The sequence below is a fragment of the Pseudophryne corroboree genome, chromosome 3, assembly GCF_028390025.1.
Source record: "Pseudophryne corroboree isolate aPseCor3 chromosome 3, aPseCor3.hap2, whole genome shotgun sequence".
NCBI classification, from domain to species: domain Eukaryota; kingdom Metazoa; phylum Chordata; class Amphibia; order Anura; family Myobatrachidae; genus Pseudophryne; species Pseudophryne corroboree.
The window spans coordinates 101,409,296-101,428,313 of NC_086446.1; the positions used below are offsets into that span (position 1 = coordinate 101,409,296).

The following is a 19,018-nucleotide window of genomic DNA, read 5'->3' on the forward strand; positions in this document are numbered from 1 at the left end:
GAGACTTAACCTGTAAAGAGGCTACGCTTTTTGTCCCCCGTATTTTTTGCACCAGGACCAGGCACAGAGCCCGGTGCTGGTTGTTCAAATATGGGGGAACCCCTGTCATTTTTTCCCCCATATTTTTTCAACCAGGTCCGGCTCAAAGAGCCCGAGGCTGGTTTTGCTTAGGAGGGGGGACCCCACGCATTTTTTTCCAGAAAATGTAACACTTTTCCACCCCTTCCCACTGATAAACATGCACGGATCTCATGAATCCGTGCATGCCTATCAGAACACGGTAAAAAAAAGCAGGTCTGTTTTAAATCTGCTTTTTTTTACGATTTGTATTTTTTCACGGCAGTGTTTGGCTATTGCCGGCAGTGTTCGTGAAATACACTTTTGAGTAAATTACCGTGTTGTATCAAAAAACAGTCGTATTTGACCGATGGTGTATTCATTCGTATTTTTTTTCTTTGACTTCCAAAAAAATATGAATGCCCTCATCACTGCCGAGATTTGAGTTTAGTAAATTCCCGAGATGACACTTTGAAGAAAAAACACCATCTCGGTCAAAATCGGGAGCTTAGTAAATATACCCCAATGTGTGTTTTTTCCTATGGGGGACAATGTATTTTATTGCTTTCTGTAGGGACCAATGTGTTGGGGGGTTTTGTCTGTGGGGCCAATTTAGGTGTGTTCTGCCTGTAGAGGCCAAAGTGTTTTAATTTTTTCTTGAGCATTCATTGTTTGTCGTCTGTTCATGCATGTGAATTGCATCGCACATGCATCCCAATGGTGTTCGTACAGTCAGACACATGCACCAAGAAGTGTATTAGAACTGTGTTATGCTTTCATAGGCGGTTACAGGAGGTTGGCTAGTCACACAGCGATTTTTGCTGTCCTGCGTTCAGATAGTCGCTGCCTATGGAGGAAGTGTAATCTAGCTGTGCAAGTGTGCGATCGCATGTGTAGCAGAGCTGCACAAACGCATTTTGTGCAGTCTCTGCGCAGCCCCGGACTTACTCAGCCGCTGCAATCACATCAGCCTGTTCGGGGCCGGATTTGACGTCAGGAACCTTCCCTGCAAACGCTTGGACACGCCTGTGTTTTTCCAAACACTCCCTGAAAATGGTCAGGTGCCACCCACAAACGCCCTCTTCCTGTCAATCTCCTTGCGAACGTCCGTGCGAAGGGATCCTTCGCACAAACCTGACGCTGACCGACGATCCCCTTTGCAGCCGTCCGTTGCGCCTGCGCATTGCAGTGCATACGCATGTGCAGTTCGGATCTTATCGCCCAAAGTGCGAAAACGCACAGCAGCGATCAGATCTGAATTACCCCCACAGGTGTGTTGCTGAAAGTGTTTCAGTACAGAGATGCTGAATTGCTCAGACTGAAAGCCATAATCGGATGATCTGCACATCGCATAGGGCTGGCATGATACAGCGCCTGTACACACTTACAGTGTGAGTCTCAGTCCATGCATATTCAGGCGCACGGATGTGCACCAGGGAAGGGCATTGTTTTGGCATCAGCCAGTGGTACAAGTAGAAAAAATGTCTTCCAGGTACTGTGTGCGCGCGCCCAACAAAAATCGGGTGTGGCCAAATGCCTCATGGGGCGTGGCCAATGAAATTGGGGGGGGGGGCAGATACACATATGACCTCAATAGTGCCAGATACACATTGCCCCACAGTGCTAGATATATATTGCCCCACAGTGCCAGATATAAATTGCCTCACAGTGCCTCATATATACACGCCCCACAGTGCCAGATACACATTGCCCCACAGTGCCAGATACACATTGCCCCACAGTGCCAGATACACAAATGCCCCCACTGTGTCAGATATACATTGCCCCCCAGTGCCAGATACACAAATGCCCCCACTGTGTCAGATATACATTGCCCACCAGTGCCAGATACAGAAATGCCTTCAGTGCTAGATACACATGTCCCCACAGTGCCAGATATGCCCCCAGTGCCAGATACACATGTCCTACAGTGCCAAATATGCCCCCAGTGCCAGATACACATGTCCTACAGTGCCAAATATGCCCCCAGTGCCAGATACACATGTCCCCGCAGTGCTGAAGGAAAACACTGAGGGGCAGGAGAGGCGGATGCTGCGCTCTCCTCCCCTCATACAGCAGCGGCGCTGGTGAGCAGCAGCAGGGGAGGGAGTGACGGCCGTACCCACGGCTAAATTCCTAAGGGTACGCCGTACCCACGCATACCCGCCCACTTGCAGCGCTGGCATCAGCATAAAGTCACAGATGAAACTGCAGCAAAAGAAGCAAGGAAGGCAGCAACTGCGTTCAACTCAGAATCAGGCCCTATAAGAAAGAATCCCACCCCCCTTGACAGACCACATCCCATTAGGGCTGCTATCATAAATTTCCCGGGCTGATTTTCCATCCCAATCCACCCCTGAATGTATGCCTGTTTGTGGAGTGTATGCGCCCTCTTTAAGCATACGCTAGTACAGGTGATGCAGGGATTTACCCATCTCTATCATCTGCACTTGTGACTGAAGGGGTAGCATACCTCCCAACATTGGGAGAAGTGTAAGAGGAACACTTTTGCACGGCCAAGCCGCATCCGCCCAAAAAGGGGCATGGCCTATATAAAAGGGGATGTGGTTTCGCCGGAGTACCGCGCTTGCAAGCCACACCCCTGTTTTCCGTCACTATGGGGGATGGTCAGCACTCCGTGAGCTGCTGGCATGCCCCCTGTCCCTCCGTCTCTAGTGAATAGACGCTGTGCGCATAGAGTCTATTCACTGCTGCGCTGCTAGGCAGAGCAGTGACTGACAGGAGCCTTCCAACTGCCCCCCCCCCCCCCCCTCCCCCATCGCGGGACACTGGACCACGGGCGGGACAGCGGAACAGTCCACAAAAAATGTGACAGTCCGCAAAAATCGGGACAGTTGGAAGGTATGGGGTAACAGTAAAAGTTTGTAGAAGTAAGCAGAATTGCTGGTTATGCAAAGTACGTCTGTTGCCAAAGGAAATGATCATTTTTCTCCGGCATGGTCCACAGGTTATCCACAGGATGACAATGGGATATGATGAAGGGACAGCGGATTTGCACCAATCAGTCAAAGCTTTCCGACCTCCCAGCATGCAACAGGCCCATCCATATAACCCCGCCTCCTGGCTCAGGCAAATCAGTTTTTTGTTTGGTGCGGCAGGAGCCGGACCATGGTCAGAGGGCTGCTGATTTTTAGCAGCCCTAAGCTTTCTTATTTTATTTTTATAGTTTTACCATTTTTCTGAGCAATCTTTCTAAACAGCGTCTTATACGTACCTTAGAAAGAGTCACTCCAACAACTCTCTGCCATGTCGCGACAACGCTTACCCACACGTACAGTGCTGTTTCAGTGGGCGTCTGTGTCGGATATACTAGCAGGTCCAGCAGACTTTTCCAGGCTGTGGCCGGAACACGGGGAGAAGATAAGGCATCAGTTCCGCTTAGAAGGGGAATATGGACACAGCCGCACTGTTTTGGGAGGAGGCTACCAAACAGTGGCTGACGCAGCTGCCACCTCGGGTGCACCAGTGCTAGGCCTTAGGGATCATAGGCTCCAGGAATAGTATGAGGCCGCGATCCCTAGGGTTGATGTCAGCAGTGGGGAGTCAGACGCTCTCCTGGTTGCCCCTCCCCCCAGTTCATGACCAGTTTCCTCCGAATCTCCCGCCATGAACTGTTTCCCGCTTCCGTCTCAGATGCTGTACACGAAGGGGACCCGGTCGCAGAATAGGCGGCTGTGTGACTGGTGCATCTGTGTTCACTGAGCGTCTGTGTTCACAATAGGTTCATGGAGCGGCAGTGTACACTAGTAGCATCTGGATCCACTTAGCATTCGCTAACGTATTGATCAGTCCTGGAAGCGAGGTGAGTCTTCCTGTATCCCACTCTACTGAGTATGGGTAATACAGCACTAAGTCTCTATCTACCTTTTTGCGTATGAATAGTTAGATAAGTGCCTATTGCATATGAGTCTGTATACATTTATTGTTGTTTCTTTCGCAATGCGTCTGAATACGGTAGATCTGTTTAAACATGATTCATTAATGTGTTCTCCTACATACTTGAAATCTAGTTATAGTTGATGATGTGCTCATATTGCTTATTATACTAATGTATAACATGTGACTGACTGCTAGTGTGATTGCTGACTTTAGTATATTCTGTCAGTTTTGTTCTATTCTGATCCTCAATGCTGGTGCATGAGAAGGGTTGGATTGTATGTCACTTTACAAAGCTTAAAGTGATTACAGTCACAAATTGTGTAGTACACTGTGGAAGTGTTGATTATTTATCATGTCCTTGAGCGGCAAAGGTGAGGAAGATACACTCACAGCAACACCAACACTCATATCATGTTTGTCTTGCAAAGCTGTGTTATCCTCTCAGGATCTGGTTCAGGATGCTTTGTGTGCAAATTGTTTTAGCTTTCACCAGGGGTTCTTGAAAAATACAAGGCAGATTCGGGTGCAGGTTGACCCACCTTGGGCTATGTTTGCTCAGACTTTATCCAATATAGCTGAAAGGATAATTCCTCCAACTCCTGTACCGGGGATAGGTTACACGATTAGCCCTTACATGCAGCTTCCCATCTGTGGTGTATCACTTCCAGCAGCTGCATCTCAAAAGAAACAGGCTAATAAGCTTGTGGTAAGTAAATCTTCATCCTCTCAGGCTACACATGGTTCAGATGAGGATTCATCGGAAGATGAAAGCTCAATTAATTCCACTTCGGCATACAAAGAGGAGGAGGAAGGTCTCAGCTCAGTGGATATAGCTGAGTTAATTAAAGCAATAAAAGCCATTCTATCCTTAGAGGATTCAGCGGAGCCTGTGTTAAAAACCAAGGCACCTGTGTTTAAACGTCCCAAAACAGTTAAGAGTTTCCAGTGTCAGATCAGCTGATGGAAATCATGGAAGATGCTTGGGCTACGCCTAATAAGAAGTTAAGAATTTCTAAGAAATGGAATTCCAATTATCCTCTTCCATCTGGGGATTGTTTAAAAAGGGAGGTGGCTCCTAAAGTAGATACACATGTGATTTGATTAGTGCGAAAATCTACATTACCTTTGCCTTCAACATCATTAAATGATGTCACGGATAGGAGAGTGGATGGTTTTCTGAAAACCATTTTTTCCCTGTCTGGGGCAGTCGGGTGTGGTTCGTTTTATCGACAGTATCTAGGTCGACAATGTTTAGGTCGACCACTATAGGTCGACAGTCACTAGGTCGAGATGGATGGAAGGTCGACAGGGTTTCTAGGTCGACATGTGCTAGGTCGACAGGTCTAAAGGTCGACATGAGGTTTTTTTTTTTCTTTGGTGTCGTTTTCTTCGTAAAGTGACCGGGATCCCAAATTAGTGCACCGCGTCCCCTCGCATGGCTCCCTTCGCTCGCCATGCTTCGGGCATGGTGCCTTCGCTCCGCTACCGCTTCGCTCGGCACACTTTACCGTTCCAATTGTAGTCCACGTGGATCGTTAAGTGTGAAAAAATCAACAACAAAAAAAGTGAAAAACTCATGTCGACCTTTAGACCTGTCGACCTAGCACATGTCGACCTAGAAACCCTGTCGACCTTCCATCCATGTCGACCTAGTGACTGTCGACCTATAGTGGTCGACCTAAACATTGTCGATCTAGACACTGTCGATCTTCAGACCGGATCCCGGGGCAGTCATAAGGCTAGCCATGGTTTCAGCTTGGATGGCAAAGGCAGTGACTGCCTGGGCTGATGCATTGGAGTGGGATTTTTCAATAGCATCTAGAGAGCAAAAATCCCATATAGCACATATAAAACAGGCTGCATTGGATTTGGGTACTATTACCTCCAGGGCATCAGCTTCAACAGTAGCTGCTCGTAGAGCAGTTTGGCTACGTTTGTGGAAAGCTGATTCAGAATCTAAGAAGGTTTTGGAATCTTTGCCCTTTTCTGGAGATATTCTTTTTGGTAAAGAATTGACAAATATTTTGGAGTCAGAAGCAGACTCCAAGAAAGTAAAGATTCCTTCCACATACAATTTCAAACCTAAAGTTCCGGCTTTTCGGCCCTTTCAGTCTAAAGGAAAAGCTAAAGGTAAAAGTGATAGCAGGCAGTCCCAATACAACAAGTCTGGTAAAACTACAAAGCATTGGGCTACCAGAGGACCGGTTGGTAAGACAGATAAGCCATCAGCCTGATGGTGCTGGCCTGCACCTGGAGAATCCTAGGGTGGGGGCTGACTTCTTCAGTTTGCACAGATCTGGCAGCAGTCTACAACAGATGCCTGGATGCAGGAATCGGTATCTCTTAGGTTATGATTTTGCCTTCAAGAAGCACCCTCCTCAAAGGTTTTTTTGTACCAGCCCGTCTCGGGTAGAGACGAAGGCCAGGGCTTTGCAAGAGGCAGTTCAGAAATTGCTTCAGTCAGGAATAGTCATTCCAGTTCCTTATGCACAACGAGGACAGGGGTTTTACTCCAACCTATTTTTAGTTCAAAAGCTAAATGGGTCATTTCGGCCCATTCTCAATCTCAAAGTGCTGAACAAATACATTTGGGTACCTCGGTTTCACATGGAGACTTTACGTTCCATCATTTTGGCCATGGAGCTAGGGGATTATATGGTGTCCCTGGATATCCAGGATGCTTACTTACATGTTCCTATAGCACTGTCCCATCAGTGCTATCTCAGGTTCGATATTCTCCAACAGCATTTTCAGTTCCAGGCCCTACTTTTTGGGTTAGCCACAGCCCCTAGAGAATTTACCAAGATTATGGTGGTAATGGCAGCTTATCTCCATCAGCAGGGGATGTCAGGCTCCAGAGCCTTACCTCCGGCGGGTGCTCCCGCGGGTTACCATCCTGCTGGTTGGCACGGCTGCGGCGGCAGGGAGCTGCTGGCGGAGGGTCTTCCTGGACGGATGTGCAGCTGCCAAGGGCCGGGGGTCTGGAGAGCCGGGCGCTACGGCGGGGATCGCTGCGGTAAGGTCCTCTGGTGGTGACACAGTATAGTGTGTCAAAGACAGAAGCTGGCTAAAGCTGTGTGCTAACAGCTAAGTATGTCTCCTGTGCTGGGGGCAGCCATGTTGGAGACCAGAGTATTACCAATGAAGTTCCCAATCGGTGTCCAGCCAATCCTGCGTTTTCTCCCCTTATAAAAGGGGGCTGGCTCAGAGGGAGAGTGCCAGTGCTTCAAGTTACCTCCTTGTGAAAGGTTCTCCAGCTCTGTGCTCCCAGGTTACTTCTGGTTCCCTGGTCCTGGTTGCTCTCATCCATCGGTTACCTAAACGCTGCTGCAGTCCTGCTGTCTAAGTCTGTTGCCACTCGTAAAAGCGCTCACGGGGTCCCAGGTCGTAGAGGAGCTCCAGGTGCTAACGGCGGTTCCCGCAGCAGTCTTCATTTCTTCAAAGTCCAAGGGCGTAATTCCAAGTTGATCGCAGCAGGAATTTTTTTTAGCAGTTGGGCAAAACCATGTGCACTGCAGGGGGGGCAGATATAACATTTGCAGAGAGAGTTAGATTTGGGTGGTTTATATTGTTTCTGTGCAGGGTAAATACTGGCTGCTTTATTTTTACACTGCAATTTAGATTGCAGATTGAAAACACCACACCCAAATCTAACTCTCTCTGCACATGTTATATCTGTCCCTCCTGCAGTGCACATGGTTTTGCCCAACTGCTAAAAAATTTCCTGCTGCGATCAACTTGGAATTACCCCCCAAGTTCTTCAGCCTCGTCTTTCAAACACAAACCACAGTCTTCATTTCTTCAAAGTCCAAGTTCTTCAGCCTCGTCTTTCAATCACAAACCACAGTCTTCATTTCTTCAAAGTCCAAGTTCTTCAGCCTCGTCTTTCAATCACAAACCAGTCTTCATTTCTTCAAAGTCCAAGTTCTTCAGCCTCGTCTTTCAATCACAAACCACGTCTTCATTTCTTCAAAGTCCAAGTACTTCAGCCTCGTCTTTTAATAATAAAACACAGTCTTTAGTTCTTCTTTACCGGAGTTCTTCAGCTTCACTCTTCAAGTCATTTAACCATAGACGCTAATTCTTCCAGTTTCTTCAGTTTCTCCAATATTCGTGTACAGTCTGATTATTAATTAAAACTACAGTTATCTTCCTAGGAAGTCCTCCTTTTCTTTACGCCCTCTGGCCAACGTTAACATTTAGTTTGGCTTCCACCCCATGAGGAGGAATTACATTCAGCCACCTCGTTTACTCTACTCACAGGTAGCTGTCCCTTCAGCCAAAACTCGGTTGTCGGAAGTTCGGAACCCCTACTTACGCCGAGCGTGACAGGGGATAAGAATTTTTCCATACCTTGATGATCTTTAATCCTGGCACAGTCAAAGGAATTGCTCCTATGTCATCTGCAACAGACAATAACATGTCTGCAGAAGCACGGGTGGCTCATAAATTGGGCATAATCGTCTCTGGTTCCGTCACAACGGATGACTCACTTGGTGGCTGTACTGGATTCAAGTCTTCAGAGAGTAATGTTACCACTGAACAAGATATCCAAGGTTCAGGCAAGAATTCAGGACTTGCTACACAGTCAAAAGGTATCCATTCACGCAGCAATGCGTGTGATGGGTTTGATGGTGTCAACATTCGACATGGTGGAGTATGCACAATTCCACTTGAGGCCTCTGAAGTGTCTGATTCTCGCCAAATGGAATGGGTTGCATCAGACGATAAAAACACAGACTATGGTTCTTACGTTGGAAGTAAGAAGGTCATCAGCCTGGTGGCTACAGACATTCCATCTGGACAAGGGGAGACCCTTTTGGATATTAGATTGGGAAATTCTGACGACAGATGCCAGTCTCCAGGGCTGAGGAGCAGTGTCAGGAAGGTTGTGTTTCCAGTGGCAATGGACAAAGGAAGAAGGTTGCCTGTCAATAAATATATTGAAACTTCGGGCTATATACATGGCACTGATTCAGGCAAAGGACATTCTTCATGGAAAACCAGTCCAGATCCGCTCGGACAATGCGACGGCAGTAGCGTATCTCAACCATCAGGGAGGAACTCGCAGCTGAAAAGCGATGAAGGAGGTAAGTCGCATACTAAAGTGGGCAGAACTTCATCATCCAGCTTTGTACGCAGTGTTCGTTCTGGGAGTCCTAAACTGGGAAGCAGACTTTCTCAGTCGACACGCCATTCAGGCAAGCAAATGGGCTCTACATCCGGAGGTCTTCCAGACTCTAGTAGACAAGTGGGGGTTGCCAGAGATGGATCTCATGGCGCCCCATCTGAACAACAAAGTTCTCGCATACGGGTCAAGAACAATGGATCCCAGAGCGATCTTTGTGGATGCCCTGTCGGTGACATGGGACTTTCATCTGGCTTATGTGTTTCCTCCAATCACCCTATTACCCAGGGTGGTGAGAAAGATGAAGCAAGGGAAAGGTGCCGTAATAATAGCTGCGGCTTGGCCCAGAAGGCATTTGGTACACAGATCTGCAGAAAATGTCTATGGAGGCTCCACTTCTGCTCCCTAAACATCCAGATCTACTGATGCAGGGTCCTTGTTATCACAGACATCTGGATCGACTGTCTTTGACGGCGTGGCTCTTGAAACCTCTATGCTGAAGTCAAGAGGATTCTCACAACAGGTAATTCAAACTATGCTCAGAGCAAGGAAACCTTCCTCAGCTCGCATTTATCACCGATTATGGCAAACCTATATTCATTGGTGCAGTGAACGGAAAATGGACCCTAAGTCTTTCAGAGTTTCCAGGGTCTTAGCATTTCTTCAGGTAGGAATGGATAAAGGTTTGAAGGTGGCTTCCTTGAGAGTGCAAGTGTCAGCATTGACTGTATGGTTCCAAAAGAACATTGCCAACTTACAGGATGTGCGTACTTTTTTCCAGGGAATGCTGCGCATTCAACCTCTTTTTGTTCCTCCTACAGTGCCTTGGGACGTAAGTCTAGTCCTGAAAGCCCTTCAAGTTGCCCCATTTGAACCACTTAATAAAGTGGATCTTAAATGGATGACAGCTAAAGTTCTCTTTGTACTGGCTATGGCGTCAGCTAGAAGAGTATCAGATTTAGGGGCATTATCGTGTCGTTCCCCATTTCTGATTTTTTATAAGATAAAGCAGTTCCCAGAACTAGATCTAGGTATCTTCCGAAGGTGGTGTCTAAATTCCACCTTAATGAAGAAATTGTAGTCCCGGCTTTCCAGGTACCGGGCCTTTCTGCGGGAGATGCATTGCTGGACGTGGTCCGTGCATTAAAGATCTACGTGCATCATACCAGTGCCATCAGAAAGACAGATTTTTTTTTTTCATTCTCTACGGATTTCACAAGAGAGGATAGCCTGCTGATAAGAAGACACTGGCAAGATGGCTTCGGATGATGATTTCAGAAGCATATTCTCAAGCTGATCTCCCTGTTCCGGCTAATGTCTCTGCTCACTCTGGGGGTCATTCCGAGTTGTTCGCTCGTTATTTTTTTCTCGCAACGGAGCGATTAGTCGCTAATGCGCATGCGCAATGTCCGCAGTGCGACTGCGCCAAGTAAATTTGCTATTAAGTTAGGTATTTTACTCACGGCATTACGAGGTTTTTTCTTTGTTCTGGTGATCGTATTGTGATTGACAGGAAATGGGTGTTTCTGGGCGGAAACTGGCCGTTTTATGGGTGTGTGCGAAAAAACGCTGCCGTTTCTGGGAAAAACGCGGGAGTGGCTGGAGAAACGGAGGAGTGTCTGGGCGAACGCTGGGTGTGTTTGTGACGTCAAACCAGGAACGAAACTGACTGAACTGTTCGCAGTGGCAGAGTAAGTCTGGAGCTACTCAAACTGCTAAGAAGTGTCTATTCGCAATTCTGCTAATCATTCGTTCGCAATTTTGATAAGCTAAGATTCACTCCCAGTAGGCGGCGGCTTAGCGTGTGCAAAGCTGCTAAAAGCAGCTTGCGAGCGAACAACTCGGAATGACCCCCTCTACTCGTAAGGTAGGTCCATCATGGGCAGCACAACATGGTGCTTCAGCAGAACAGATATGTAAGGCAGCCACATGGGCTTCCATTAACACATTCATTAGACATTATGCCACGGATACCTTTGCCTCTCATGACGGGCGAAGGATTCTCCTTAACCACTAAATTGCTTTGGGAAATCCCTTTGTTATCCTGTGGATAACCTGTGGACCCTGCTGGAGAAATATACGTTATGGTAAGAACTTACCGTTGATAACGGTATTTCTCCTAAGTCCACAGTATCCACAGGGATCCCACCCTGACGCACCTGATTTGAGGATCCTTTTGCTCACTAACCTCTTCCTTCTTGTATGGAAGGGTGTACATGTGTTCTTATCGCCTGATTAGGGCTATCTATAATACTCCTGCCTTGAGCTTTGGAATACAACTGATTTGGTTGAGCCAGGAGGCGGGGATATATGGACGGGCCCATTGCATGCTGGGATGCCGGAAAGCTTTGACTGATTGGTGCAAATCCGCTGTCGCTTTTATCATATCCTATTGTTATCCTGTGGACTTAGGAGAAATACTGTTATCAACGGTAAGTTCTTACCATAATGTATATATTTACATTTAGGACATGTGATTACGGTCATTTGATCATTTCCATCTCTTTCCATCAATTTACCCCAGATTTGTGAACAACCTCTGGGCCTGCAAATTGTGGATATTCATTGCATATCCTATTCTATAGATTTACTTCTGCTTGCTTTGTGATATAGATGTACTTTTCTCAGGATGCAGCCAGCACGGCAAGTGTAGCACATGCACCAGTTATATTCCAGGATAAAACAGTATATGTGCCAGGTTGAGGTGCGATATAAAGAATGGTATCTAGGTCGACAATGTCTAGGTCGATCTCTATTGGTCGACAGGGTCTCTAGGTCGACAGGTCAAAAGGTTGATATGAGTTTTTTCATTTTTTATTTTTCAGACTCTTTTTTTTTTTCTTCAAATATATTTATTAGAGATTTTCCACATACAGAAAAAAGAGAGAAACCAACAAACGAAGATATAGTAATCCCAAATATCACAGTCACAATCATCATTCTAAATTCACATAGTCTCACAGATAAAAAGCCAGTTGAAGTGATACAGGTATACCTATATAACAGTAAAAATTAAAAAGAAAAAACGACAAGACAGAGGAGGAAGGTAAGGGAAAGAGGGAATAGGAAAGTAGCAGGGAGGTGATATTTATCTAACGCTTCAGTACAGTCAGGGCCAGTTCTGGGGCTCTGTGCGCCCCGGGCGACAATAGGGGGCGTGGTTTCATACAGGGGGCATGGTCATTTACGCCCCCTGTACAGACTGAAATGATGTGCGGTGCGCGATGACGTCACCGCGCACCGCAAAGGTCCTCTCCATGAAGGGAAACTAGTTTCCCTTCACAGCGGCAGCGGGGGGCACAGCAGCAGCGGATCTTGCCCTGGTGCGGCGCCCTCCGGATGGCGGCGCCCCGGGCAAAAGTCCTGCTTGCCCGTGGCAAGATCCGCTACTGAGTACAGTACCTGAATAACTTGAATAGAGTGAATGACTCTCAGAATTTACCCAATTCAAAACTTAATAAATAAAAAGATAAAATTAATCACAGTCAAAATTAAAATTTTCAAATACTTTTTCATGCTTTACAATTCACGTGGACTACGATTGGGAACGGTAACCTTGCCCGAAGCATTAGGAGCGAAGCGATGCACTAATTGTGGTTCCCGGTCACTGGGGGTCATTCCTACCTGTTTGCACAATGCCGTTTTTCGCAGCGCAGCGATCAGGTCACTACTGCCCATGCACCGCAATGCGCAGGCATGTCGTACGGGTACAAAGCGGATTGTTGCTTAACGAATAAACCATTCGCACAGCCGATCGCAAGGAGATTGACAGTAAGAAGGCGTTTATGGGTGTCAACTGACCGTTTTCTGGGAGTGTTTGGGAAAACGCAGGCGTGTCCAGGCGTTTGCAGCGCGGGTGTCTGACGTCAATTCTGGGACCAGACAGGCTGAAGTGATTGCAGCGGCTGAGTAAGTCCAGAGCTACTCAGAAACTGCACAAAATGTTTTTGCGGAGCTTGGCTGCACATGCGTTCGCACACTTGCAAAGCGAAAATACACTGCCCTATAGGTGGGTGCCTATCTAATCACAGCGCTGCAAAAAATAGCTAGCGAGTGATCAATTCTGAATGACCCCCACTGTACAACGAAAACAACACAAAAAGATTTAACAACTCATGTCGACCTTTTGACCTGTCGTCGTAGAGGGTCTGGGACTGAGGGTCGACAGCACAAAGGTCGACACACCTTAGGTCGACACACCTTAGGTCGACATGGACAAAAGGTCGACAGGAAAAAGGTCGACATGGAAAAAGGTCGACATGAGTTTTTTATGTTTTTTTGGTGTAGTTTTCTTCGTAGAGTGACCGGGAACCCAATTAGTGCACCGCGTCGCTCGGCACACTTTACCGTTCCAATCGTAATCCACGTGGATCGTTAAGTATGAAAAGGTTCAAAAAAAGAAAAAAAACGTGAAAAACTCATGTCGACCTTTTTCCATGTCGACCTTGTGTCCATGCCGACATTTTGTCCATGTCGACTTAAGGCGCGTCGACCAATTGGCGTCGACCTAAGGTGTGTCGACCTTTGTGCTGTCGACCTGGAGTCCGGATACCGTCGTAGAGACCCTGTTGACCTTCAATACCACACACATAAAGAATAGTAATGATAGTAATACTATTATAGCTTTTCTTGTTCTCGGATTGTAAAAACCTGGGCCGAAATATAGTTATTTGCTGTCAAAAATAAAAAATAAGAGCAAATTAAAACTAAAAACTATATCAATGCAAAATTTTCGGGTACGTGTTGAGTAGCAAAACCACTCAAAGAATCTAAGCTTGTGGCTGCCGTGTCTGACTTGTCATTCATGATAAAATACATGGATCCATGTAACTGGCTCCATCCACCTATGTTTGTTGCTGGACGTCGTCCCTTAACAAAGATGTCCGTACGCTGTCCAGAGGACCGGTCTATTACCATAACAACTGTAGTGACATCGGGGACGCTGTGCGCCTGCGCAGTAGCAACGATGCGTCAACGCGCATGTACAGACAATGCGGGACGATCGCATGCGCGTCTGACTGTCCAGTACAGTAGCACAAACCTACGTTTCCTGTCCAGTGACTCTCCGGCTTCGCCAGTGTCATAATTCCCGCGACATAATGGCGGCTGAGTGTGGGGAAAAGAAGTAGGGAGCATTCCTTTGAGCAGCCTGTGGGTGAGGAGCTCAGTCTGTATGTTGGGCATCTGTGTGACTCCCTCCAGGGCTGCTGCATGGTGCTGCTGGGGATATCTTCTTGTATGGGCACCTCACTAGTATATACTCAGCACCACTATGGCTCAGGCGATGTGCAAACACTATGCAATGTTGTCAAGGCTTAGCCCTAATGCTGTCTGCATCATTATACTGTGTGTGTGTGTGTGTGTGTGTGTGTGTGTGTGTGTGTGTGTGTGTGTGTGTGTGTTTTTCTATCAATAAAATATCTGTTATTCTTCCGAGCTTTGACACTAAGGGTGCTCTGGCTCCATTGTGCATATGTATATATAAACCAGCTACCATTGTATGTGATGCATCTATGTATATATCATAGTGTTCTTCCTCTGGTGCTGTAACTGTGCGCGGTTACATGATAATACACATGTGTGAGCTGATAAAGGTGCCTGATGCATGCCAGGTATGGCCAAGCTAGTATACAGCTGGTACCCATTAGTGTGGATGTTTGACAACTCTGCCTATATAGGGGTATATTTACTGTAGAGCAGGTTAATAGAAGTGTGATGTTGCCCATAGCAACCTATCAGATTCCAGCTATTTTCTAGAAGAAGCTAGATAAATAAGTAGAGTCGGGTTGCTAGGGGCAACATCACCACTATAAACCTGCACTTTGGTAAATATACCCCATAGATTCAGATTACTGCTGTTTACAAATGAAATTAAGTACATTTCAACCTGGGATCAGAATTGCTTGCAGGACGGTCATACAGTGATTTTTGGCAGATTAGTGGTAGTTTGAAGTACCTATTTATATACTGTAACAAGTTTAATGCAGCACCTAATAACACATCAGATAAAGAATGGTCGATTCAGATATAAAGATTTAATTGGGAATTTGTTTAAATTGGTAGTTTTAATCTACGGTGTGCTAATCAGTCTGCTGTATAATTAGTGCAGACTTCTAGATTTAGTTGGATACGCACTTCTCATAGCTTCAAGATTTGACTGACTACTCCTATTATTTGTCCAGAATTGGGTTGTGGGTGGGTGGTGCACAAAGGAAGCATGAAGTGGGGGTTAATGGTGCACAAAGGAAGCATTAAGTGGGGGTTGATGGTGCACAAAGGAAGCATTAAGTGGGGGTTGATTGTGCACAAAGGAATCACGAAGTGGGGGTTGATGGTGCACAAAGGAAGCACAAAGTGTGGGTTGATGGTGCACAAAGGAAGCACAAAGTGTGGGTTGATGGTGCACAAAGGAAGCACAAAGTGTGGGTTGATGGTGCACAAAGGAAGCACAAAGTGTGGGTTGATGGTGCACAAAGGAAGCACAAAGTGTGGGTTGATGGTGCACAAAGGAAGTACGAAGTGTGGTTTGGTGGTGCACAAAGGAAGCATTAAGTGGGGGTTGGTGGTGCACAAAGGAAGCATGAAGTGGGCATTTGTGGAGCACAAAAGAAGCACGAAGTGGGGATTTGTGGAGCACAAAGAAAGCACGAAGTGGGGATTGGTAGAGCACAAAGGATGCACGAAGTGTGAGGTTGGTGGTGCACAAAGGAAGCACGAAGTGTGGGTTGATGGTGCACAAAGGAAGCACGAAGTGTGGTTTGGTGGTGCACAAAGGAAGCATGAAGTGGGGGTTAATGGTGCACAAAGGAAGCATTAAGTGGGGGTTGATGGTGCACAAAGGAAGCATTAAGTGGGGGTTGATTGTGCACAAAGGAATCACGAAGTGGGGGTTGATGGTGCACAAAGGAAGCACAAAGTGTGGGTTGATGGTGCACAAAGGAAGCACAAAGTGTGGGTTGATGGTGCACAAAGGAAGCACAAAGTGTGGGTTGATGGTGCACAAAGGAAGTACGAAGTGTGGTTTGGTGGTGCACAAAGGAAGCATGAAGTGGGGGTTGGTGGTGCACAAAGGAAGCATGAAGTGGGGGTTGGTGGTGCACAAAGGAAGCATGAAGTGGGCATTTGTGGAGCACAAAAGAAGCACGAAGTGGGGATTTGTGGAGCACAAAGAAAGCACGAAGTGGGGATTGGTAGAGCACAAAGGATGCACGAAGTGTGAGGTTGGTGGTGCACAAAGGAAGCACGAAGTGTGGGTTGATGGTGCACAAAGGAAGCACGAAGTGTGGTTTGGTGGTGCACAAAGGAAGCATGAAGTGGGGGTTGTGCATCAGTGGTGACCCAGGTATGTGCAAGTGTAAAAAAAAATTTGTAGGTGAGTAGATCAAATAAAATAATGTTATATGTGGAGAAAGAGTTAAGAATTGGTATAAAAGGGTTCTTAAAATTACTGTGGGTGGCTACCAGGGTCGAACTTGGGCAGGACCCAGGGTAATGATGTGGTGTCAACGGTGCGACCCGAGTTGCCCAACATTTGCTTAAAAGCTGCTGATTAGTTGTGAATGCAGAGATCTGCCTTAAGGGAATGTCTGTGAGTGACATGCCGTGCAGGCATGGTATAAACGGGGCTACCCCTGGAATAAGCTGGATCCAAGGTGCAGTGTAAACGGGATCGATACCGTGTTCGAAATCATGGGTGTAAAAGGGGTTTTAGTTTGAGGCTTTCTTTACACCCTGCAAAAAGTGGTTATACCATGGTATAGTCGGGCACTTGGAACATGAGATGCTTTACTTAGCTGCTGCTTCTATAAATCGGGGAAGTCACTCCCGCGATGCACAAAAGATACAACAAAAACAAGAAGGAGGCTGCGCTTTGATACACCAATAAATTAATTAAACAATATACCAGAGCGATTTAGGTACTATGATTGCACAATTTATTGTTATAAGAAAGAAAAATTAATAATAATAATTAATGTACCATAAAATTTGTTGTTCCTTTACACTCTGAATGTTGGCAGTAAATTTTCTCTCCAGGTTCTTCCTCAGAAAATGTTATAACGTAACTGGAAATAAATAAACACTTTCATTTTTTTTTTTAATTTTCAAGGTACATAGTTAAAATGAAAATGTAAAATAGATGCTTATTTCTATTGGGAATAAGGTAATGTACTTCATGTCTATACATACAGGGAGCATCTTGTATCAGTCATCCCACCAGGATCAGAGCCCATTCCCAGGTCTTCAGGATGGACAGTGACAGGAGTCACATGACTGAGCGGATACTAAACCTCACCCTGGAGATCATCCACCTGCTGACTGGAGAGGTGAGGGCTTCTGGGAGTGTCACAGGGACATCATTACTCTCAGTCACAACAACAGGGCCCTGCAGAACATTATAGGGTAGTGACCCATCTTTCTGTACGATATTTACTAGTGTCTGTCTTCTCATTTAGGATTATGTACCATTGAAAAAGGACAGTGAATGTAAGACAACCAGCAGCAACCGTCTCTATGTGTCAGGAGGACCGAGCAGGACTCTGAGTTCCACCACGGATCCTCCACCTCAGCCACAGATACAGCAGAGAGACTGTGACCAGAAGCTCCTGAGACTCACCAGCAAGATCATTCAGCTGCTGACTGGAGAGGTGACTGCTGGGAATGGGGCATTACACTATAACAAAGGGGAGGTGTCTGGGTGATGACTGTGTCATTGTGTATGTCAGGTTCCTATAAGGTGTCAGGATGTCACTGTCTATCTCTCCATGGAGGAGTGGGAGTATTTAGAGGGACACAGCGATCTATACAAGGACGTGATGATGGAGAATCACCAACCACTCACATCACTGGGTAAGAGGAGATTGTCCAGGTTAGACCTGTAGGCGATCAAGGCCAGTCTATGCGAAAAAGTGTATGATAGAACTTGTTAGCATATAAGTAGAGACGAGGTGGAATGGGGGTGGGTACGAGGGAGGGGATCAGTAAGGGGGGGGGGGGGGGGCTAGGTAATATGGCGATAGCGGAGTGGGCGAATTACTGGGTAAATTAGCAAGACGAACATTCAGGCTGTTAAAGGGAAGTGGTATGATTGAACTTGATAGAGAAGTCATCCTGGAAGGCCTAATAATGGTAAAGCCGTCTGACCAAGAGTGTTTACCTGATGGAGTGGACTTAATAGCCTCTTCTAATTCTCCCAGGGTAATCCGTATCGCTAGGTTATTCTGTCCTCTGCTGGAAGACCAGTGAGCCGGATCCTAGATAGATATAATCCTGTCTGTCTGTGTCATAACGGTGGTGCTCGCCTCAGCTAAATTATGACGTTTGGTGTAATAGGAGCACAAAATGCAGAGACGGCATCTCCGGTGTCATGGCGATGTTTCACGTGTTGTCTGTAATGGAGTGATTAAGGTTACAGCTCTGTATGCTGTGAGGGCTCTGGCTAGTATTTTACTGGGTGATTTACACAAATTAAAATATCTGCTGCTTAATTCTCTATGTGTTTAATTTTGTCGCTGCACCAATTTGTTGAGAGTGTAAAGCGCTGCCACCAAATCCACTAATTCATCACAAGAAAACAATTTCCTATAGGAGGTCTGCAATGCACGGTCCTAATTCCTCAACTACAGGGCTTCCAATTATCCTAGTATTTGTTTGTGCCATGCCTAATGTACTTGTGTGCTCACCAAACATTGATTTTGGAGGTCCCTGGTGGCGTATTATGTTCTATGTATACGTCACAGTCCCCTCTAGTTGGTTTTATCATTATGTCACATGAAACCTACAGATCCTGTAATTGCGGTTTCTCTTTCTGCAGATAAATCCAGCCATGTTGGCTCACCAGGAAGATGCACCAGCCCTCTCTCCGCAGAGCTTTGTAAGCAGGTGACTGACCTCTCGGTGCAGGTGGGACTTACTTGGTTATAACTTACTGTTAAT

At 46.4% G+C, this 19,018-nt stretch overlaps 1 protein-coding gene across 1 annotated transcript in view; it reads left to right on the plus strand.

The window, feature by feature from the left end:
• LOC135057209 (uncharacterized) overlaps window positions 1–19,018 on the plus strand; it is a 284,086-nt gene that overhangs the window by 192,196 nt on the left and 72,872 nt on the right. The window contains 6 exon segments of the mRNA XM_063963101.1: window positions 15,268–15,882; window positions 15,959–16,398; window positions 17,275–17,409; window positions 17,539–17,730; window positions 17,809–17,932; window positions 18,897–18,985. Coding sequence (XP_063819171.1) covers window positions 15,268–15,882; window positions 15,959–16,398; window positions 17,275–17,409; window positions 17,539–17,730; window positions 17,809–17,932; window positions 18,897–18,985 — 1,595 coding nt within the window.